The sequence below is a fragment of the Pseudopipra pipra genome, chromosome 28 (assembly GCF_036250125.1).
Source record: "Pseudopipra pipra isolate bDixPip1 chromosome 28, bDixPip1.hap1, whole genome shotgun sequence".
Lineage (NCBI taxonomy): Eukaryota > Metazoa > Chordata > Aves > Passeriformes > Pipridae > Pseudopipra > Pseudopipra pipra.
Window position 1 is genome coordinate 4,806,182 of NC_087576.1, and position 22,972 is coordinate 4,829,153.

General features: G+C 51.3%; 1 protein-coding gene and 2 long non-coding RNA genes across 12 annotated transcripts in view; 1 reads left to right on the plus strand and 2 right to left on the minus strand.

Moving 5' to 3' along the window:
- Positions 1-20,875, minus strand: part of AAK1 (AP2 associated kinase 1) — an 84,185-nt gene extending 63,310 nt beyond the window's left edge. For 3 of the 10 annotated variants that reach the window (XM_064637723.1, XM_064637719.1, XM_064637724.1), the window contains exons 1-2: positions 20,532-20,861; positions 20,143-20,437 (exon numbers count right to left, since the gene is read on the minus strand). In XM_064637723.1, the coding sequence (XP_064493793.1) occupies positions 20,143-20,305 (163 nt within the window). In that variant the 5' untranslated portion in view covers positions 20,306-20,437; positions 20,532-20,861. Of the gene's footprint in view, positions 1-20,142; positions 20,438-20,531 lie in introns of all 10 variants that reach the window. The other 7 variants (XM_064637718.1, XM_064637717.1, XM_064637716.1 and 4 more) reach the window with 6 other exon arrangements.
- LOC135403627 (uncharacterized) lies at positions 9,997-20,135 on the minus strand. Its single transcript, XR_010425445.1, has 2 exons — positions 14,490-20,135; positions 9,997-10,118 (listed from the first exon to the last, which is right to left on the minus strand). It is a non-coding gene; the product is annotated as an uncharacterized LOC135403627 (long non-coding RNA).
- Positions 20,876-21,083: 208 nt separating the features above from the next.
- On the plus strand, positions 21,084-22,710 carry LOC135403625 (uncharacterized). Its single transcript, XR_010425443.1, has 2 exons — positions 21,084-21,239; positions 21,674-22,710. It is a non-coding gene; the product is annotated as an uncharacterized LOC135403625 (long non-coding RNA).
- Positions 22,711-22,972: the final 262 nt, after the last annotated feature.

Here is a 22,972-nt window from a genome sequence, read left to right on the forward strand (position 1 = left end):
TCAGACCACAACCAGTTTCTCCCTCCTTACTCCAGTCCAACCCCCAACTTTGCTAAATCTGGGCAAAGCTGAAAGGCAGTAGATGAAAGACAAATGGACAAGCAACGATGCTGAAGCCCTGCCAGATGCACATTACAGGACCATTTACTGGTATTCTCAGAGAAGGCAGGAGCAGGCCAGGAACAGCCAGCTCCAAGGGAACAGACATCCTGGGATCTGTGTGACTCCCAGCCTGCCAAGGTCAGCACAGGAGCCTGAGCTGCCTGGAGTGAAGGCAGATCTTTGTGCCACATGGGCCCAGCAAGGGTGGGTCCCACACAGGCAGAGCTCAGAGGCAAAGTATTCCAGGCACCGGGAACATCCCGGGTCTTTGCTGGTAGAGCCTCTTTTCCAGTGAACATATGGAAAGCAAAAAGCAAGAGATCAGTCCAGGCTTCAGCTGCGAATAAATCCAGAGATTTGCAAGCACCAGAAGGCACAAAAGCAAGAACTAAGCCTGAGTGTCAGCTCAGAGGACAGTTTTCCCCTGCACAAGTGCCTGTGAGTTAAAAGTTCTGAAGGAAATTCAACAGAAGCTGTATTTTAATATCATTCTCATTCTAAGATACAAAAAGATATTTATATGCTCGTTCTTAAGACACATTAACACTGTTGAGCAGGCAGCACACGGTCAGTGTTGGGATCACCATCAGCTCAGAGCCAGCACCAGCCACAGGTCTCTGGGGAAACATTTTTTGTGCCTCTTTGGCACTTTAGGCCTGTGTCAACAGCAGGGAAACATGGTTATCATGCTACACACTGCTGGCCTGACTGCTGTTCTTGCTAAAAGGTTTTAGGATAAGCTGAAAAAATACTGGCAAGTTCCAATTATCTCCAGTCAATACAGATGCCAAAGCAATTTTCCATGCAGGTTTGTGTCAGGGCACTGGCCCGTTGCCAGCACTGGTAGTTATGTTTTCAGCCCTTCTGTAATTTCAGCAGGATGCAGAGCTGTTCACAGCCAGACAAGCACTGCTAAACTAGGTAAGAGCAGCTGCCCAGGGCTGCACGTGATCCCCCCGAGCTGCTCCAAGGTAAGGAGATAGCACTGGGCTCAGTTGAAGGGATTCACGTGGATTGCACGTCTGGAATCCTCCTGCACCCAGCAATGCTGACCTGCAATCACCCACAGCATTGCTGTTCAACGGAATTTGCACTAAGTGGTGTTATGGTGAGGAAGAGCACAGACAAATGGGTTGCTTCTTCCATCACCCTGTTGTGACAAGCTCCTCTAGAGGTGCCTTTCACCAGGGATCCCATAAATCAACCAAGCCCAGTAAGTGCTGCCACTGCAACTGTAGTGTGAACAGCACAAACCTCATCCTCCTTGGACACCCCTCATCCTCCATGGACACCCCTCATCCTCCATGGACACATCCCATCCTCCACGGACACCCCTCATCCTCCATGGACACCCCTCATCCTCCATGGACACATCCCATCCTCCACGGACACCCCTCATCCTCCATGGACACATCCCATCCTCCGTGGACACCCCTCACCCTCCATGGACACATCCCATCCTCCACGGACACCCCTCATCCTCCATGGACACCCCTCATCCTCCATGGACACATCCCATCCTCCATGGACACCCCTCATCCTCCATGGACACATCCCATCCTCCATGGACACCCCTCACCCTCCATGGATACCCCTCATCCTCCATGGATACCCCTCATCCTCCATGGATACCCCTCATCCTCCATGGATACCCCTCACCCTTCATGGACACCCCTCATCCTCCATGGACACACGGACACACCTGCTCCTTCTGGGATGGCATGCTGGGGGTGGTAAGGGAACCACCTGAGAACCCCCTTCCTACCACCACAAATGTGCCACCACCATCACCTCCTCAGCCCCGCTCCACATCTTCACCCCCTCAGGTAACTCAAACACAGCATTCCTGCAGGCATGTGTTGTGCCTGCCAGACAGGCCCTGTTTGCAGAGAATCACAGAATATCCTGAGTTGGAAGGGACCCACAAGGACCCAAGTCCAACCCCCAGCCCTGCCCAGGACAGCACAAGAATCCCACCACGCTTTGTCCACACTGGGCCAAAATAAAGCAAGTTCAGCTGGAGCCAGGCAGTGTTTGAAGCCCCAGCTCAAGAGACCACTTCACCTGAGTTAATCATAGTCCAGGAGCAGGGCTGGACTCTGCCCTGTGCACACAGAGAAAAGGAGGTTGGACTTCACAGGCTCTGCAGGAGCAAAGGCCACCAGTGCTCCCAGAACACATTCCTGTGTTCCCCAGCTCTGCTGGTCCCCTGCCAGAGACAGCAGGTACGCCAACAAACAGGAACAGCCTCATCCAAACGCAATTAGGCAAAGCTCCCTCTAAAATCCTGCTCAGTGTACCTCCAGAGACACCAAGTGCTGTTTGCACAGGGCAAAGGAGACACAGCACGATGATCTCCCAGCTGCACGTCTGAGCTCGGCAAGAGCAGCTACAAAAACATCTCCATGGATGTGTCTTCCCTCTGCAAACATTTTCAAGGTTTGTCTCCAATCACATCCCTCATTTTTTTCCAAGGCTGTGCTGAATAACCCAAAAGCTGTTGGGTTTGAGGAGGAATTGCTCCCGTTTTCAGTTAAGTCAGTCAGATCATCGGCCTTGAAACTGTCAAATCATCAATTCCCACTTTCAAAATTAAATAAGGAATCAGTGTTTCATTTTGAATTTTCTCCATCATCCTTCTACAAACAAATTAACAATACCTGGAATTACCATAGCTGCTGATAAACACTGTGGATGCCACTAAAAACTTTATTCTTCAGGGGTGAAATTCTTTTCTGAGCTGGACAAACAGTGCATGTGGTTTTCCACGGAATTGGTCCCAGTTTGCTGTGTTTTAGCTCCATCTCATCCCCCTCCAGACTCTTGTGCAGAGAGCCCACTGTGCCCCAGCCCTGCAGCTGAGGGGACAAGCCAAGTGCTGTTCAGATGTCCCCAGAAGAGCCCGGGAACGTTCAGCCTCCAGGGAGGGCCGGTGAGGCACTCTGAGCTCTGGCTGTGCTGGCAGGCACTTCAAATTAAGTGTTCTGCTGAGCCAGGCACAAAGCCACTCCTCAGCTGCACAGTTCCAATACTCACTGATCCTTATCCACCAAGAATTATGTCATGTTTTGCTTTATCTCACAAGCCAGAAGAACTTCCTTAGCATTTACCTTCCTAAGTACAAGGGGCAGGCTCACTCAGGTTTGTTTGTTCCCCCCACAACCAGGATGCTGTGAGCCAGTTACAGGAAAACCACAGTGACTCTCTTGCATGGGGTGTTTCCAGCTCACCATTCCCAAAGCTTTACTAAAACACAGTAATTCATTTTCCCCCACAGACATGGCCACAGCCAGCTGAGACACCGACCCTGCCTGTTCCCCATCACTGGACACCATCCTCTCACAACACCAGCACCATTTGCTCTCTGCTGCTGTCCCGAGGAAGCCCATCCTGCACCTCTGACACCTCTAACTGGACTAACACACAGTCATTTAACAAAAGTAGGAGTTTTTTCCTAGTTCTGTATATAGTCACTCCTTCCAACCCAAACCATGTTATGATGCAATTCTTGATCCTAAAGCACCAACATTTTGGGGCATCTTTAGCAGGGACACAGATGGCTACAGCAAACCTTAGCTCTGGAGTCACTCACAAAGCAGAGTCACCACAAAGAAGAAAGGCCAAGGAAAACACTTTGGCCCAAGCTGAGCAATGCAATCATCTGTAATTACTTCAGCCAGCGTTCACAGAGCTCTGCAGGCACACCAGGGAAAAGCACTTCATGTGCCAGTGCTGTTCTCCCACAGCTCTCCAGGCCAGCTTTCAACAGGGGTGAAGGAATAACCCAGGCTTGGCTCCCCCAGCTGTAAACCCAGGCTGGAGGTGGACAAGTGACTCATCTGTAGGACAGGGGAGAGCACCGAGGTGCCCTGGGATCCTGTCCTGGAGCAACTGGGGCTGCTGAGCTGCAGAGACCTCCAAACAACCTTCCTGGGACTGCTGGGAAGTGTTACTGGGCACCACACCACGAGTCTGGAGAGACTCACCCAGCAGCTCCTAAAAAAGCACCAGACTGTCCCAAAACCAGCAGTAACAGGAAGGAAAGCAAAGGGCCACAGTCATGTACTGATCACGTCTCTGGGATGAGCTGGTGTGACCCCCCCCAGGTCTGCTGGTTAGTTTTGATATGGACCTTTGATTTTCCCTACAGCTCCCCCAGTCAGCTAAAATGGCAGTAGGATGCCAGGGCTATTTTTGTGGCTATTCATCTGCACCAATATATTCTTTCTGCTGTCTTTTATTCCACTCTTCCACTGCCCAGCAGGAGGGTATTGCTGCACACCATCTCAAATCCCATCAAAACACACCATCTCAAATCCCATTTTCCCCCTTTGGATGCCACTTCTCCATCACTGCTGAGCTATTTGTTTTCAGGACAGCATATTTCACTCCAAATTAAGTTTTCTGTTCCAGCATTATTCCTTTTTATTACCAAGTGTGCCCACAAACTGGGAGCAGCACTGTGAGGTGTTCTGCTGTGATACATGACAAGGAATTGGAAGGATCAGGATCACTGCACATTGCTTTTTCTGCTTTATGAAGCATCTACAACACCTTTAAAGTCACAGAGCGTCAGCATTAACACCTTTAAAGAAAAATACAACTCGTTTTGTTTTTAAAGTGGTTTGAGGTGTAATTAAGAAGCCACAGTAAGAGGCAAGGCTGTAATAGCCAGGGTCATAAAAATATCAAAGGAAGCAAAGACAACACTGGTACAATCTATGATTTACTGAGCTCAACCTGGAACGTTATCTCTGCTCCCACTTCCTTCAGATGGAGACAGCCAGAAACACCAGCAATTTGCAAATTAATTTCTCTGTTCTTCAAGTCATGGTCTTAAAATGGTGCTACTAGGGTGGGAAAACCTGTGATTAACAAACAAGGCAAAAAACTGAGAACCTGACTAAAGAACACGTGGGTCAGTGTGACAGCACAGCACTCACTGACAGCAGCAGCACAAGCACAGGCCCTGCTCACACAGCTCAGTCAGAGAGCTGCCATGCTCCCAGGAGCTCTGCAGCCCGTCCCCAGGAAGCAAATCCATGCTGGAAGGGCACCTTGGGGTGTCCAAGTGCAGAACAGACCCTCAAACCACAACATCTCATAGTAAGAGAGAGGAGCAAGTCACCCCACCAGGATGGGACTGAAAGTTCACCTCTCATTCCACTTTGGGTACAGCACAACAGGTTACCCAGAGGAAGCAGCACTTTGTAGAGGTTTTCCAGCACTGTCAGGTGTCACAAAGGGCCCTCCCTGTGGCCACGAATCCAGTCTGGAAATGAACATTAGATCTGCTGTTCCCAAGCTTGCTGTGGTCAGGTGAGGGATTAATCACTGACACAGCCAGAGAGCATTTCCTACCCCTCTGTTTCTGGCAGGCAGGAGGAGGTTGGCTGCTCCTCTGACCCTGCAGGTCAAGGGGCACTGCAGTGCTCCCAGAGAGAAGATACCAGCCCCACTGCTGTCCAACAGACCCTGCAGGATCACCAGCAGGACCTCTGGTACTGAACTCCTTTCTCATGCTCATCTTCCCCCAAGCAGCATCCCAAAGGTGAGCACTCAGGGCCTTCAACCTTCCCTCCCTCTCTCCAGTGGTTGTACAACTTTATGACTAACACACAATCTGCATAAAAAAGCAGATTCTATTCCTGCCCCGGTGGATTGAAAGGAGGTAAGTTGAGTATGCCAGGAGGAGAGGACAGAGGGAGGCTTTCCCCAGCCTCATTTCACCCTCTCCAGGCTCTCTGAGCCACACAGGCCACGCTGGAAGTGTCACCACGTCATCTTGGCACAGGATTTCACCTGACTCGGCCTCTCGCTTACAGGCACGACTGACACCGCCCCAGTCACTCCCAGCACATCTTTCACCCTCTGCTCACACTCTCTACATGCTCTTGGGCAGTTTATTCCTGGGGTGTTGTCACCCTGTCACCACCACAGTGTCACCAAACTCTCCACTGACTTGATTTCAACCCCAAATTCTTACCCTACACGCCACAGACATCAACAAGCTAAAACCAGTCCCTTCTCCACCCCTCTTCTGGGTATCTGGAGGGATGCTATCCAGTCTTTTCCAGATCACCCAGCACAAAGACTAGAGGGACTCGGAGCAGTGGTGGTTGTACTGATGTTCTCCTTTGTGTGTGCATTTTGCTGGTTTAGTACTACGCGTTGGAATGACACGACACTTGGGGTTTGGGATTTAATTAGTGCCTATGACTCACTCTCCCACCCAGTTCCATAATCCTCTGGTTGCATTTGGGTACTGGTATGTTATTTTATATCCATATAAGTGAAGATTATTCACCCTCAAGTTGCACGCACAGAGAACACTGAGCCTGTCCTGGAGGCTGCATCGTGTCTCAGGAACACACGGACATCACCAGGGCTTGCTTCCCATGATCCAGGCCCCAAAATTGGGCTGTTCTTCACCCAGGCTGTGCCAACAGCCTGCAGGCTGATGCGCAAAGCAGTGACAGGGGAGCTCAGCCACAGGCTCACACACAGACCCACAGGTGCCACTGGGACCTGCAGGACTCGGCAGGTGGCAATGGGGACAGAGGTGACACAGGACACACCACACAGACAACAGCAGCAGGCTCTGCACAGCCAGGAGGGCCTGACCGTGCATCTCCCGCTCTTACTACACCCAGATGTCTCTAAACAGTGTGTGTGTTTGTGTACATGTGTGTTATAAACCAGAGGCCAGCTCTGAACAAGAACAAAACAAACCCTGGTCCCCCGCCAGCAGCTGAGAGCAGCAGATAATAACACTCAACTAAACAGGGCCTCCCTCAGCCCAGATCTTCTACCTCAAAAGAAATAACAAGCTTTACTTCCTTGGTTTTTGCTGTATTTTTTTAAGTCACTTGACTTATCTAAAGCATAACAGTGCCAAGTTTAAGGGACTGCTTCAATCTAAAGGCCTGTCCCAGCACCTCCCAGAGCAGGATTTGAAGCAACTCTCCATGTCAGGAACACAACCCACTCATCTCTGCAGGTACACAGAGGGGTCCTCTGGGCAGTCCTGAAGAGGGTCTCCTTCAGCTCAGGGCTCTAAACTACCAAGACATAAGTCCTTACAGTCCGTACAGGCCTAAAAACTACAAAACAAACGAGATTACAGAAAACAAAGTACCACAAACCACCCTTCATGCACAGGAGCAGTCCCTGGGAAGCTCCCTGTGCTCATTTCCAAGAGGAAAGGTCCAGCTCTCAGTGTCTGACCTCCCCATATTCACCTGTGCAGGGAGAAATCAGTGCAGCTCCTGGGTGGTTCACTGAGCTTTTGGTTGTGGGTTCATCTGTTCCTCTAGGCTGTTTCCACTGCCCCTATACAGCACTTTAACAGGCTGCATCCTGGAGTGGAGATAAAACTGCTCTGGGAAACTTATCAAATCAGATCTTGAAACATCAACCACCATTTAAATAGTCTGAACATTTAAGAGTTATCTTGAGGGCAAAGAAAAAAGGCAAATCACTAAGTCCAGCTGGAAGAGCTTTGTCTGTGTAAGGAGCAATGGTCACAGTCACTCATGTTGCAACCCTGTCCTGCCCATTTAAAGTGGCTGTAGGAGGGAATCAGAGCTCCAGAGCTGCAGGGAAGTAGATGGCAGCTGGATAAAGCATAAAGGACACCCAGTATTTCATGACAGGAAACCTGAAATGGGCACAGTATCAGGAGAATCAGCTGAAACCTGCATCTCCCCAGATGGAAAAATAGCTAAGAAGGTACTTTTGCAACCAGATCAGGAATTTCACAGTGATCATACTCAAAGGAAGATTATAACAGTGACAACTGTAAAAAGTCAGGAGAGCTCAGAGCTAAACTGAATTTACAGGAAATGCAGCTCCTATTTTATAAATGTTTCTAATGATATTTTACTTCAAGAAACTATACAAGGGATACAGGTACAGGTTGTGTGTCAAGTCAGCCAAGGAGAGCATCCCTCTGGCATAGGACAAACTCTTGAAGAATATTCAAGCTTTGCTGGGCAAACCACCAGCTCCCCTTCCCTCCTTGCAGAGCATGTTCACAGCTCACTTCCTCCTAGCAAAGGCTGGGGCTTCCCAGGCTTCATCCCTGTCAGAGGAAAGCAGTGCTGGGGAATCAGGGTGGAGTCTGTGCTCACCTGGTCCATATTCATATCAACTCTGAGCAGAGGAGGTCATAAACTCACTGTTCAACACAGTCTGTGGCAGGGAAACACACGTGCAGCCCTTCAGCCCCAGAGGTCTCAAAGTTTAGGCAAGAGGCTCCACACTGTCCCCCAGTAATAACCATTTTAAGCAGCAAGTTCTCCATGGAGCTCACATCAGAGCTGGAAAGAATGTGATCTCCACAAAGTGAATTTGCACACTAGCAATGCAGTTTCCCTGTTCTCTTGGCTCAGAAGCAGAGCACAGAGGAGTCTCCCTGGCTGGCCAGCAGCAGTCCCTCAGCAGCCCCATGCCGAGTGAGCTCCCCGGGCACCGGGAGCCTGGCATCTGCGCCAGCCTGGTGCCCCACACAAAAGGCAACTGGGATTTAATGGGAGGGGGTAAGAAAAAGGGGAAAAAAACAAGCAACCAGCTACAAAGATTCCTCCAGAGTGCATTGGACAACACACACCATAAGGGCAAAGATCTACTTCCAACAGCGCAAAACAGCTCAGGCAAAGCCCTGCTTTTCACAAACCCCTCTCGCTCCTGACTCCAGCAAGCAGCAGCTGAAGCACTGCCTAAGCTTCAGGCTTTAAACACCACCAGGCAAACTTAACATCCAGCACATCTAACAGAGCAAAGGACCTCTCTCCAGGTTCAAGCTTACGTGGAGGTCGTGGGTCAGACTCTCAGCCAGGGGAAAGCAGGGCCACAGTCAGCCCTACACAGATTTACCATAGCTGAGAATCCTAATGTGATTATCCAATATTACCAACACAATTATAGGGCCTTTGCTTAGTGTCACTGCTGCCATATCTAGGCCACGACAGGACGGATTTAGATTTACAGGCTCCACCCTCTCCCTTTAAACAGGCAGAGCGTCATCGGTGATGTTGGTGTGGCAGCCCCGGCCACGAGGGCCTGAGCTGTGCAAAATAACACAACCAGGAGCCTCCTCCAACACAGAACACAAGCAGGGCCTCCACCTCTCCTCATTTTCAGAGAGCAAGACTGGCTGTCAAGGGACTGTGGCAGTTCTGGGAGTTGGTGTTTAGTTCATTAGCTATGACGTTCTCAATAACGAACAGACACAAAATATTTACACAGTCAGGCATTTTCACAGCATGGATAACATGGGAAAAGCTTAACTGCCTCTCCTCACTGCTCTTTTATTTTGATAGAGCTGATTTTGAGCCATTCAGCTTCATTTCTTTCCACGTTCCAGGACCCCATCTCATCACAGAGCTCTACGAGCCGCTCCTCTCCCCTCCACGATCCCCCTGCAACTCCCAGCCCGTGCCAGGGGAAAGACAAAGGGGAAGCTGGAAATCATAATATAGCAGGGAAAGGAGGGGAGAAGGGGTGTGAGGGGGCAGGAAATTAATCTCTGCCATTCGGTGAAACAATCAGTGGGCAAGATTCAGTCTGTGCATTAACTCTGCATTTCCCTTTCCAGAAGCTCCAGTCCAAGGGCAGCAATAGCCTGGCACTGCCCACCCCCGAGAACACCAGCAGAGCACAGCCCAGACACCCCAATTTAGGGGTATTAAAGTCTCCAGTGTTTGCAGTATCTGTGACAGCAATTTCATAACAAACAGCAGCTCACTGGAGGCGATGGAGCTGTCCTGGCTGTCACAGCAGGAAGCACGTTTAGGTGTTCACGTGGGGAGATTTGCTGGGCATGTGCTCTGCTTTCCAGCCATGTGCATCCACTCCACTCCCCCCTGACAGGCTGACTCGGAAACCCAAAGCTGATGGAACAGTGTTTTATTACTCTGCAGCAAGACACGCTGCCTCCAAACACATTATTTGGCAAGGCAGACTCAGTCCCTCTCTATTGTGACAATTTTAGTCCTCGAACTTCCACTGTAAGCCTGAAAAAAAATAAAAATTAATGGGTCATGAATAACTCACAGCTTAAAAAAACCTGAAAAAGAATCATTTGTTCAGTTATCAGTCAGCCCTTTAAAAAGCACATTTCAGCTGCTATTATTCCAAGCAGCTGCTAATAGCATCTGAGCCCTTGTTCATCTCCAAGTGAAATTAGCACTGGCATCAACATGCTGCGGAGCATGATGGGCTCGGAGTGAGCACGGCTGAACTGCAAAGCCAGCAAGAAGCTGCAGCAACTGCAGGCAGCTGAAAAGCTTCCCTGGAAAGGCAAGGAAGCGGTGAATCACGTCAGGAGAGGAGAGGAAAAGCCAAATTAGTGGAGCAGAGAGCAGGTTGTAGCTGGAGGTGCAGGGGAAGGAGAAAGCAAGATGAAGGCCAGGGCTGGGGCTGGTTTTGAACAGGACTCACAAGGGGCAGGCAGAGCAGGCTCCTGGACACCTGGAGTGCCATGGTAACAACACACTCCATTTGGGAAGCAATCATGCAGGGATCCATGCTCGTGGCAACAGGGAAGTTCGACATTTAGGAATTTTGATTACTATGGCAGCACCCAGACATCCCTCCTGCGCAGCACGAAAACCACAGGAGACACCCAAACACATACATTCTAGCAAGAGCCCAAGCTTCCAGCTCACAGGATACTGGAAGAGCTTCACAGCAGTGGACAGAGGTTTGTTTCAAACCAGTTTCTTCTGCTTAAACCCAGGAACTCAGATTCCAGCCTTTCCAGGTCTCCCATGTAACTACAGGTATAATACCCGTGAGCCACAGAAGTGCCATCTCCCTGAGTAACAGGAAAACACAGCTTAAGGACCACATCACATTCCTCTGGAAGAGCGTATGCAAATCGACCCCTGAAGACAGCAGTGAACTTTTCAACTCCTCAGTACATGCCAAGTAGGAGAGAGGTATCTACTATCCCACCAGACAGCTCTCTGGGAATTTAAACCCCCAGGTACAGCCAGGAGCAGTCAGTATCCATCACTCAGCATTTAAAGAAATAAAAATCAGCCCTACATGAAGCAGGGCTTTGAATTTCCCGTAGGTGAGGAAGGAGGGATGTGAACATTTGTCTATTCATCTGTCAGATGTCCAGGAACAGGAAAAGGTTGCAGGGGTCCAGAACCTGCAGTCTTGTGACTGTTACTCACCAACCCCGTAACCGTCAGGGATTTAATTCATCAGCTTGAATGAATTTAAATAATTGCTAACGAATCCCAACTTACATGCAATATATCAATCAATGCATTTCCAGCCTGCTCAGCAGTAGAAAAAGTTTCAAAGGTACAATGTCAGGGCTTCTCACGCTGTTAAGTTTAAAATAAAAGCAAAAGGTAGAAAACCACCATCTGTCCCCCTCCAAAAATAGCATCATTTTAATTTTTACAAAAATCCAATACATTTAATCCTGTCACGTGTTCTGCTGAACACTGGGTGAGCAAGGTTGAGTTGGTGTGTTTGCTGTGGTCTCTGAACAACACCAGACCTTCAGCAGATCCCGTGTGTCAGCCCTCCTGCCGTGCTCAGCTGTGTGGTCACAGCTGCTGGCACCTCTTGGCTCTCTCTGAGCAGCTCCACGGCAGCAGCACTCAAGTGGATTTTGGTACCAAACACAGAGCTGAGCCTCAGCAGGCACAGGGAAGGGCCAGGAATCTCCCAGGAGCATGGACAGGCTTTGTTCTCTGCCTTTGCATTCTGTGACACAGGGCCCTGGTCCCTGACACAAGTTCCTGGATACTATGGTGACATGAATATTAATGACCCTGTGGTTAAACACCAATCAGTTACATTTGCATTTAATACAAGGCTCTGTCACTGCTCTCCTACACCGCCCTTATCAAATCACTACATCTTCATGGCTTCTCATCCTTACAATAATCTGGTGAGGCTCCCTCCCCCCTGCTCTGCAGAGAGGGGACAGGAACAGCCACACACAGAACCACAGGTTGTGACACCTCGTCCACAGGGTCCTCCTGTTCTCCAGGGAGCAGACACAGCTCAACAGACTGAACCACGACTGGTAACCAGGCACAGACACAGAAGGGTAAACTCACATTCTCATACCCAAGTACATCTTCTAACTCAAAAGCAACAGGTAAAGACCAAAGCAAAGGCTCTGACTTTCAGCAGATTTTTTTTTTCTTGCCAAAAACATGCACTCAAGGATGCCAGGGCAGAATCTGACCTGTGTACTGCCCCTTCCCTCTGCCACTGTCCCTCCTTCATCCTTTGCCACCCCACAATCCCCACATCAGTGCTCTGCCAGGCATTTCTTTATTGCCTTACAAACACGACCAATAAAAACCAAACAACATAAGAACCAGCAGGATCTCACCAGCTGACAGCTGGGGCTGGCCTCCTGTGTCATCCCACCCCGACTGGCCTGTGTAAGGGCTGTGACAAATACACAGCCACCAAAGAGCTCCAGTGGGAACACACTGCCCTGGGCAGCAGCACTGGCTGGAATTCCCAGGGAATACCCAGTGCACACCAGCTGAGGCCACATCAGCTGCTCCCAGCGAGGCCAGGGACATCATCCTGCTGACAGCACCTCACTGCAAGGGTGGAGCAAGGCACAGAGACATCCCAGGTTAGCAGCTCCTCTCAAGTGTGTACTTGCCTAATGGGACATTGGCAGAACTCACCACAGCAACAGGGATCCTACAGAGAGAACCTTTCCATCCCTGCCCCTGAGCCATCCTTGGTGTATCCAGCCCCTACCCAAAGAGCCATGGCACTGCCTCTTCCCTCCACCCAACACCTCCTGCCAGGTTGTGCTGTTATTCAGGGCTGGTTATTCATCTTATTATTCATCTGCTCCCTCCCCACCACCTGAATGCCTATCCAAGGAGAGCTGCTACAAAACCTGGGTAAAAAGGCAGGTGTGTCAGCACCTGAGTATCTGCACTCACACAGGAGCTTCCACAGATCCCTCTCCTAGCTCCAAAGGATGTTTCTTTAACAATCTCCCTGTATTGTTCATGCTGCCAGCCATTTGCATACCCCTGGCATTAGACACTTCTTGCCAAAGGTCATTAAGAGTTATTAGACCAGAGCCAGGGTCAACAGCAGCCACAAATAACCTTCCTGTGGACACACTGCAGCCACAAGTGAGGATTTCCCATCGATCCAGCTCCCTCCTCCCAAGCAGCAGCTCAATGCCAGAGAAAAGGTCCTTACGGCTGAAGCACTTCCCAAGTCAGAAGCAATTAATCCTTCACAGGTTCAGGACAGGTAACTAAAGCAGCACTGACTTAGCAGGGAGGTCGAGCACATAAGGCAACAGATCTGCACTTCTGTGCTTCTCACATCAGCACTGATGGTTTGTGTTCATTTTAGGTATTTCAGACCTAAAGTCTGAGTTTTGATCACAACTCCCACATATAACCCAGGATAGCAGTGAAATCACAAAACAGGTATTCAACACCAAACCAAGGGTTCCTCCTGCTTGTTCTGGTGCTTCCAACAGACCAGTGTTCAGGGACAGCCCACAGGAAGCAGCCACATAGTGTCCTCATGGAGCACTCAGTGCTGCTTTGAGACAAGCCTGAGTTTATTTTACTGCTGCCACTTGTGCAGCAAAGCACATGTCAGCCTTGCAAGCCTCAATTCCCTTACAGAAGGAGATACAAGCTAAGATATCATCTGAACAACAGCTGGGCTATTAGAGATCTTCAGAAGGTCTTGCATTTTGCAATCACACCCTTGAGAACAGCATGCCAGATTGCTTTTGAAGTTCACACAGGCACACTTTGGGGTCACCAATACAGCTCTGTGATCACCAAAGTAAAGCTAGAATGTTTCTAACAGGTAATGGAGATCAGCTGTACCTGTCCCTGTCCTCACCACAGCACAGCCAGCTCCCAGCTCAGCTGGAGGGGATGCACACACAGTCTCTGCTCAGGGAACTCAGCTGCTGATGGCTTTATTTTTAATCTATGAGATCACCCGTCACTGGTACGTAATTTGTTTCTGCAAAATCATGAAGCAAACCAGATGTTATGAGCATCCTGTCCCAAAAAAAGTCTTTAATCCAATGCTGTGACACATGGCCCGGGGTCCTGGTGTCAGCAGAGCTTCTGCCACAGAGTAGGAGCAAATTTACACCCAAATCACAAGTGTGCCAAGAGCATGTCCACTGAAATCACAGAGAGGCAGCACTTGAGAGGAAACACAGACTGCAATTAAAGCACCCAATCTGAAAGGCCAGAGATCAACTCCTGACTTGGCCACACATGCTCTGCATTGCTTCACCTTCCTATCTCAGTTCCCAGCAGCCCTACAAGGGATGGAAGGACACATGCACAGGCTGTGCCAGGGCTCAGACACTCTGGGCAGAGAGAGCTCCTCACCTTGGAGGAGCTGCAGCAGCTCCCCTGTGCCTCCACTCTGCTGCATCACCCTGGAGGCAGCCAACAATAACCTTCACTGCGCTCCGTGGCAATTCCTGGACCTCCTACAAAAGGAGAAAGTTTCCATAATGATAAAAAGCCACAAGTGAGAGACAATTACCTTGCAGTGCCTCACTTAAGCCTTTCCAGATCTTTTCCCTGTGCTTGTAAATCACTGTCAGTGTTGTTCCCACACTCCCCAAGTACAGCAGTCAGTATGTGATCCAAGGAGGTACACTTCCAGCACAGTACCACCACAAGGACATCCTGTGCTTCCCCCATCCAAGAAGGCAGGCAGGCAGCCTTTCCTGGGAAACTTATCTATCCAGTTACCTCTCGTTATCAAGAGACAACTCCTCCATAAACTGAGTTTGCTTATGGCATGTTCTCCTCAGAGACTTCCTGTCTCCTTCCACATGTGGAACACAAGTAAACACTTCATCCAAGTGAGGGCAAATTGGTTGTGACTTTTCAGAGAAGCAGCACAAACCCTGCAGTTGGCATGCTGCCCTTCCAGCGGGCACAGCCTCAGCTTGGCCAAAAACCACTGTTTTCACTGAAAAAAAGTCACCTTCAAAGGAAGCAGCTCCCAGTGCCAGTGTGCAGCACCTAGTCAGTCCTGATGCCTTATTAGTCATGATTAATGCAGGTGGGTGAGCTTGGAAGGCAGCAAGTGCTAAATCCAAAGTGGATTCCAGCTTGTCTTCAGCACATTTGTAACTTCCCACCTGCTCTCCTCAGCTGCTGACAAGCTCCTGCACAAAGGGGAGAAGGCCGAAGACACAATAAAAACATCATGGCAGTACCTGTTCTCCTGAGACCCACAATGCCAGTGCTGGTGTTGCAACCAGACAACAGCAACCTGTTTCTAACCTCTAGGACACTTCTGCAAGATCAGAGTTGGAGAGTTAAACCCTGTGCTTCCCCCAGCCCCCCAACTTTTGGAATGGCAGTGTTGGGATTTCCCTCTCTCTGTCAGAGCTGTGCCTGGTCACCCAATCCCAAAACTAAGCTTTCTGATACCGACAACTTCATAAGGCTGTTGCAGGACTGCTTGAATTACAAACTGGTTTATCAGGGAAGGTTCCTTCCTGGGTTGCTGACTGCAGAGGACTCACCCTCCCATGACTGCACTGGGCTGACACTGCCCTTAAATGTGCTCTTAGCTACCCCAGCTCTCATGGAAGGAACCAGCCACCCCAGGTACGACCCCAGATGTCCTCTCTGACACGCTGCACAAAGCCCACAGGCCAGGCCAGGCCATGTGAGTCTCTGGGCTACACACCTCCTTACACACTTAAATCCACTAACACCTGCTTTTCCTCCCTGATTACATCTCAGGCCACGGTACACGCTGTCCCAGCAGAAGCTGTGCTGCTGAAAGCACCAAAACACCTGGGAGACCTCGACATTTACCAAATAACTCCCTTGGGACTCTTCACAAATTTGCCTTGAGGGCTTGTACCCTCAGAAAACCAGACTGCAGGAACGCAGAGGATCCCACATCCCACCCAGCAGTGCAGAGCACAGGGTACATGTGCTGCCTCACACGGAACACAGGAAAAGCAACGGGGAAAAAAATAAAAAAATAAAAATCACATGGCCCATTCCAAGAGGAGAAACAGTTTAATTCCTAATCCAAATGTCACTGGTCAGCTGATTAGCAGCTGGCCCTCGGCTGAAGCTAGAAAGCAAAAACTCGCAAAATGCACTTCAAAGCGACGTGTTGAACCCAACTACACTGGAATCGGGCTGAGGGCCACGAAAATCTGCACAACTTACCTCAGATGGGGTTTCTTTTAAAGTGTGATTATTTCAGAAGAAGGTCAGGTGTAATTTTAGTGACTTCAGGTCACAGCAGTGCAGGGGGAGGAAGCCCTAAGGGTGAGCTGGGCAGAGCCCCCTGCAAACAGCCCAACCACACAGTTAGGCAGCCAGGGGACCCCCTTCCCCACCAGGCACAGGTTGGGCACTCACAGCCTTTGCTGGCCTGCAGCTCTGCCAAGGGAAGTCAGGATGAAATATTCCCACCATGTCCTTCTTTTCAATACAGAGGAAAAAACACAGCTGGCAAATGTAAGCTGACTTTGCACTGGTTTATAATGTCTGCCATTAAAAGCTTTCAAATCTACACTAGCAGGCAGCACATGGGCATGAACGTGAAAAGCTTCAGTGAGATATTTGACAATCATTAAACCTGAATCCCCTACTTACTCACTTTCAGGGGAAAAGACCTTCAGAAAAGATACTACTAATTTTAAAAGTGACTTTTCACAGACGTGAAGAAACTCAGCCTGCACCTTTTGCTAGAAGCAGAGCAAGACAACCAAAATCCTGCTCACACATGTGCCCCAACAGCACTTACACACCTTGGGTCAGCTCAGCACTCTCTTACAATACTGTGAGTACACAGAGTCACACAAAACACAGCCTCCCCTCAAAAATGGGACACTGGGGCAATCCCCACCTTGCTTTAGCTCAGGAGTACCCATGGCTTGTGGTACTTTGCCACACATGCACATCCCTCAAACTCCTTAGCAAATTCCTGATTTATGGCAACATCCCTCTCAGTGTTTCTTTGATCCTTCTCAGACAGACACTGACCTCCTTACAACTCCAGTGTGGGGTTTGGGGGTGGGTTTTTGTTGTTTTGGTTTTTTTCTCCCTACACACAGGCGGAAACAAAGAGCAGCATCTGATTTGATCACACTGTTTTGGTTTCTTTTCATAACAAAACAGCAAGACAGCAGCCCGACTCACCCACACACTCCAGCAGCTCCTGGGTATTCACCTCAGCTCAGTGAACACCCCAAAACCAGTAACAACACCCCCCTCACTGTGTGGCTTTAACCCTGCCCCCGCAGACCCCAAGGCCAGCAGCACTGACCTCCCACAGCAGTTAATCCCTGTGCAAACTTTGAGGGGAATTTTAAGAGATTATTCGTGCTAACATAGAGCAAGACAGCTACAAAGACTCAACTGCGAGTCACCTATTGCAACACACTGTAAAAAACCCCACTGATTCACGGGTACCTCACCACCACAGCCAATCACTCAAATTCCTTCTATGTTATTCCCATCTACTTCCTTCCCCAAGGAAGGAATGATCCTCCCTGCTCAGGAAAGCAGTAACCAGACACAACTATTTTTCAGGGGTGGGGGTGCACTCACAGCAGATATTCTGGGGAATCTATGCAGAGCCAACGAGCACGTGGAGCCATTTGCCACCTGGCACACGCTGGTGCTGCATCCAGGCCTCCACCCCAGGCAGGGCACACCCCTGGCAGCAGGGTTGCTCAGCAGAATTCAGGGTGACCAGGCACAGCTCTGACAGAGAGAGGGAAATCCCAACACTGCCATTCCAAAAGTTCTGGTTCAACCAGTTCCTCAGTCATGCAACTCAAGTCTCCCCCACACCATCATCTCAGAGATTCCTTCTTTGAAGCCACTTTGCACCTCGTTTATTTTCTAGGCTTCACATGCACCAAAACACAGACCTCCCATCTGCCTCCTAAAGCAACTGGACCAGAGGTGTTCCGTCCCAGACAGGATACTCCTCCTACAAAGTGCTTCCCAGGGGACTTTTCCTTTTAGCAGAAATAGCCAAGAGCTCACAAGTTGCCTTTTCAAAACTGCTGAAGCACCACTGCAGATACAAAGAGGTTTTCCAGCCGCGGATTCAGACGTCAGGAGTGCAGAGACCAGGCCGCCCTCGAGCTCCCCAGGCCTCCAGCTGAGTCAGGGAGAAAATGCTGTTCACCAGCTCTCAGGCACACGTATGCAGAGCTGCGGCACTTCTGCCCCACGCTGCCTCCCCAGATGACCTCCCTTTCCTACAGAGGAAATGGCATTTTCACCTCTCTGTTCCCATGAAAAGGTGACAAGCTGCAAACCCACAAAGCCACCTCGCTCTTGTCCCCTTGGAGGCTTCACTCAGCAGGCAGAAGGATTTCAGACTGCCCACAGCAGTGTCTAAATGTGAGGACAACACCTGTGTAGCCCATTTCACCACAAAAACTTCCTCTGCCTCGCAGGAACAGATCTCAGCACCTGTATTACAGGCCTTGCTCAGCCCGTGTGGATCCAGGAGCTGCAGCCAAGCCTAGGCCGTGCTCCATCCCAGAGGCCAGCCAAGAAAACAGGAGTGGCAGGGAAAAGCCCCCCCAGGGAGCAGCTCCTTTTGGACAGCGAGGAGGGAGGGGAGGAACCTCTTCCAGGCAATCTGTGCTTCCACCTCTGCCGAGCAGGAGGGCCCGGTGACACACGGGCTCCGCTCCCCGGTGCTGTCAGCACGGGGCAGAACCTGCCAGCAGATTACTCATCAGCACAAACAGCCTCTGCCTTCCTATGTTACCAGGATGAGGCCACCCCGCATTAAAAAAAAGACTCTGACACCTCCTCAGGTTTAGCTCGTGTAGTTCCTGAGCTTCCAGGACCAAAAGGGCCTTGGAAATACCAGCCGAGGCAAACCTACAATGCAAATTTCAGGAAAAAAAAATAAAATCACTATAGTTACTAGTTAAAAGCCTGGTTTCAGTGCTCCTCTCAGCAGAACGCATCAGAAATCACGCCTGAAAGATGGTCACAGACCTATTTTTTCGCACGCTGTGGTGACTTCTTACAAACCTGAACATTGGCAGCGTACACAGAGTCCCTTTTCCATTTTAGGGCTCTTTCTGTAGAAGCCAACACAGGTCCTCCCACTCAGCTCTCTCACAGCAGCTCCCCTCTCCTTCGCAATCACCAGATCAAAACAAAACACTGTTTTGACTGAAATGGCCCAGGATGCTGCAGGAGGGACCAGGAGCAGGGCTAAGGAGGCCAGCATCTCTCTGAAGGTCGAGGCTAAGGTTACCAGCCAGAGCCAGCCAGGAGGCTCCTCACAGCTCCAACAAATGAAATGTAAAATGATAGTTGAAGCAGCAGAGCTGGTTACAATTAAACAAATGCCACCAGCAGCTTTGCTGCACTGCAAGGGCTGCACACGTCATGAGTTCTGTAATCCCCACGGCTCATTTTTAGTTCTTCCACCGTTTTATTTGGGGGGGAAAATACAGCAATTGGGATCAGCACTTCCCCTTGCAGAAACCCCCCCCCCCGCACAGAAATCCCTCATCCCAGGTCACAGCCTACCTATGTGCATGACAGAGCTATCAGGAATTGACTCCAGCCTATAATCCTCCCTGCTTAAGATAGGAGAGGAGGTAACAACTGAAAAAAGTTAAAGAGTGAAGGCCACTGCTTTCATTATTTACAGCACCTTGTTCTGCACCAAAGCATTTGATGGTTTTGGGATCTGCTTGGGTTTTTCAGCTCCCACTTTAGGAGAGGTGGGAAACGATTAACTTTGAAATCCCCTCGATTTCTAAAGCATTAAAAAAAATCAAATCTAGCAAACTCGCACTGTATTTACACATGAAAAGACCAGAAACGTCAGCTCGGAGATGCCACTGGACTGCAATTCCACCAAGGACAATGAAATACTCGGGGACCCGGGAATCGAGGGGGAGGCGGGGTGGCCGGGAGAGGCCAAGGCCTCCCTTCCCAGCCCGGGGAGGCAAAGGGGCAGGGAAGAGCAGCGCAGGCAGAGCGCTCCGAGAGGCGCCCGGCTCACCTTCCGCCAGCACCTCGTCCACCGTGACCTGGTGCCGGCCGATGCTGAAGACCCGGCCGATGTAGCCGCTGCCCGGGCCGCTGCTGCCGCCGCCGCCGCCGCTGGTGCCCGACCCGGGCCCGGAGCCGCCCTGCTCCCGGCGCGAGTCGAAGAACTTCTTCATGTCTCAGAGGCGGCGGCTCCGGCGCTGGGGGCGATGCCGGTGTCAGTGCCGAGCCCCTCCCGGCTCTGCTGAGGGGCCCCGGGGCCGCTCTCCTGGCGGGGCCGCGCCGCGCTGTCCTCGGAGGACTCACACCTGCAAAAGCACAGCGGGTGACGGGGGGCGGCGACACCCCCGCGGGGACCCCCGACCCGCGGGAGCCGCGACCCGCAGCGCCCGTGCCCGGTACCTCGCAGCGGGCGGCGGGAGCCTCCATGCGCCCCGCGGGGCCGGCGTGCGCAGCCCCACCGGCTGGCTCACGGCGGGGGCCGGCTGCCGGCAGGGCCCGGGGCCCGCATCGCTGCCTGGCGGCGTCACCGACGGCCACCGAGCCCGTCAGGGAGCAGGACGCGGGCAGGGACCGACCCCGCCGCCGCCGCCGCCCCCCGCCGGCCCCATCCGACCACGAAACGGGCCGTCACAGGAAGTCCCGGCTGCCGGCGGGAGCGCCGCCCCCGCGCCTCCGCCAGCCGCAGGGCCGGGCCCCGCCGCCGCGGGCTGTGCCGCTGCCCGGGGTGTCCCGTCCCGGGGCGCCCCGTCCCGGGATGTCCCGCCCGGCCCGGCCGCAGCCCCCCAGCGCGGGGCACCCCCGCCCCACAGCGAGGCGCGGGGGGAACGGGGGCTCGGCGGGATGGCGGCCCCGCGCAAGGCACGCTGGGAGCGGTAGTTCTCCGGCGCCGGCGGTGGTGGCGCTCTAAGCGCAGCGCGGACTACAGCTCCCGGCGTGCCCCGCGGCCGGCAGGGGGCGCTGTGTGGCGGGGCCGTGGCGGAGCCCCCGGGCCGGGGTCGCCCCTCAGAGCGGCCGGGCCGGGCCCGACGGCGGCCCCAGGGACAGCGGAGGGGCCCCGCGGGACGGGTGTCCCCCTCGCCGCGAGGGACGGGTGCAGGAGTCCTGTCCGTGAGCATCCACGGCCCGCGCTGGCGCTTTGCCTGGTGGCGGCTGTTTTATGTTTGGTTTTGAAATAATGTGCTAAACTCGGTGGTTTTGTGATATAATAATAGAAGGCCATTGCTGTGACATCTTGGTTTTTGACCTGAAGCACGAGGCTTATCCTCGCACAGGCCCTGCTGCCTCGTTTGAGATCCCCAAAAACTCTATAAAAGAGAAGTTTTCCAAACTCTCAAAACGTGTTTAGTGTTTTAAACCTGGCAGCTGGTTTTGCAAAGCCTGCGCCTTGGATTGACTGTTAGATGACATGTCCTCCCCACCCCAGTACCTCCCACAGCTCATCCACAGAGCCCAAAGCCCCTGGGTTAAGCTTTGGAGAGGTATAGATTAGCTCAAATCTTGTGAAATGTCCTTTAAATTTAACCACTTTGGGGGTTTCTCAGCCTTTTTTCCTTCAGAACCCATGAGATTTTCCCAGCCCATGACATCCACAGCAGCTGACTCCTCTCCACCAGCATCAGAGACGACCAAAGCTGGGATTTGAAACAAAAGAGGGAAACATTGAAGTGGCAAAAATTGGTTTTCCCAGAAGGAGGACCCAGATTAACAAAGCCCGAGGAGCTCGTGGCTCCAGAGGAATTCCTCCATGACACACCTCTCTCCTTCCTCCCTCTGGCTGGGACACAAGAGGAAACAAAAGCACGCTCCCATTTTCCCGGTGACTATTATTTCCTGTATTATGGCAATAACTACAGCCATCCTGCTGACAGCCCCTGTCCCCAGGCCAGGCCTGCTTACTGTGGGATGACAAAAATGTTTCCACACACACGGCCCTTTTTCTTCATCCTGCCTCTCTTTTGGGCACAGGCTTCCAGCAATGCCAACAAGATTGGCTCAGCATGTTGTAAATGGATCTAATTGGTTTTGTCCCCTGGTGTTTGATGACTTTTAAGATGGGTATGGCTCTCAGAACAGGCAAGTAGAATTTGTTACCACCGGCTGGGGGTGCTGTTTAGCACCTGGATCTAACAGCAGGTCACTGTACAGTTGTTTCTCTGCTGAGCCACTGAGCCTCTTCACTGTGGGTAAATGCTACACCTCTTCATCATCCTTGTTCTCAGCAGCTCTGGTAGGTAAGGGCCCACCAGCCCACCCTGCAGACCTCGGAGTCCTCCTTGACCACCTTTAGCCACCCATAACTCGTAGGGTGCTTCAGAGTGGCTCCTGGCTGCACCTCATTTCCAAGTGTCATGTACAAGACACCCCAAATGCACAGAGCTGGAACTGCAGTCATTTCAGCCAGGCAGCCAACACATGTGTGAAAACAGTCCTTTTTCATCTGACAGGCTTTAATCTTCATCAAACCTGCTCGGCTTTAATCTTCATGAAACCTGCTTGTGGTTTGGGGCTCTGTGATGGATTTCTAGTGGTCAATACAGAGGGTTCACTTGCCCTTCAGAATAAATATGAACTGGGTGAAGTCTTGGCTGCTTCTATCCATGGTTTTTTATTATTTTTTTAATTCTTCTACCCTGTGAAAGATCCCCAGGTATCTCTCAAGACTGAGGTAAAACACCCAGTGCAAAAAACTGAGTCCTATCATTGGGGATTTCTGGGGACTCTGCAGAACTGAACAATTTCCAAGGAAATTGGGCATCTCTGTACAGTACAGGGAAATGACTCATTTCCAACCGAAGCAGATAAAAGCCTCTGCGTGCAGAGAGCTGCAGATGCAGTGCTGA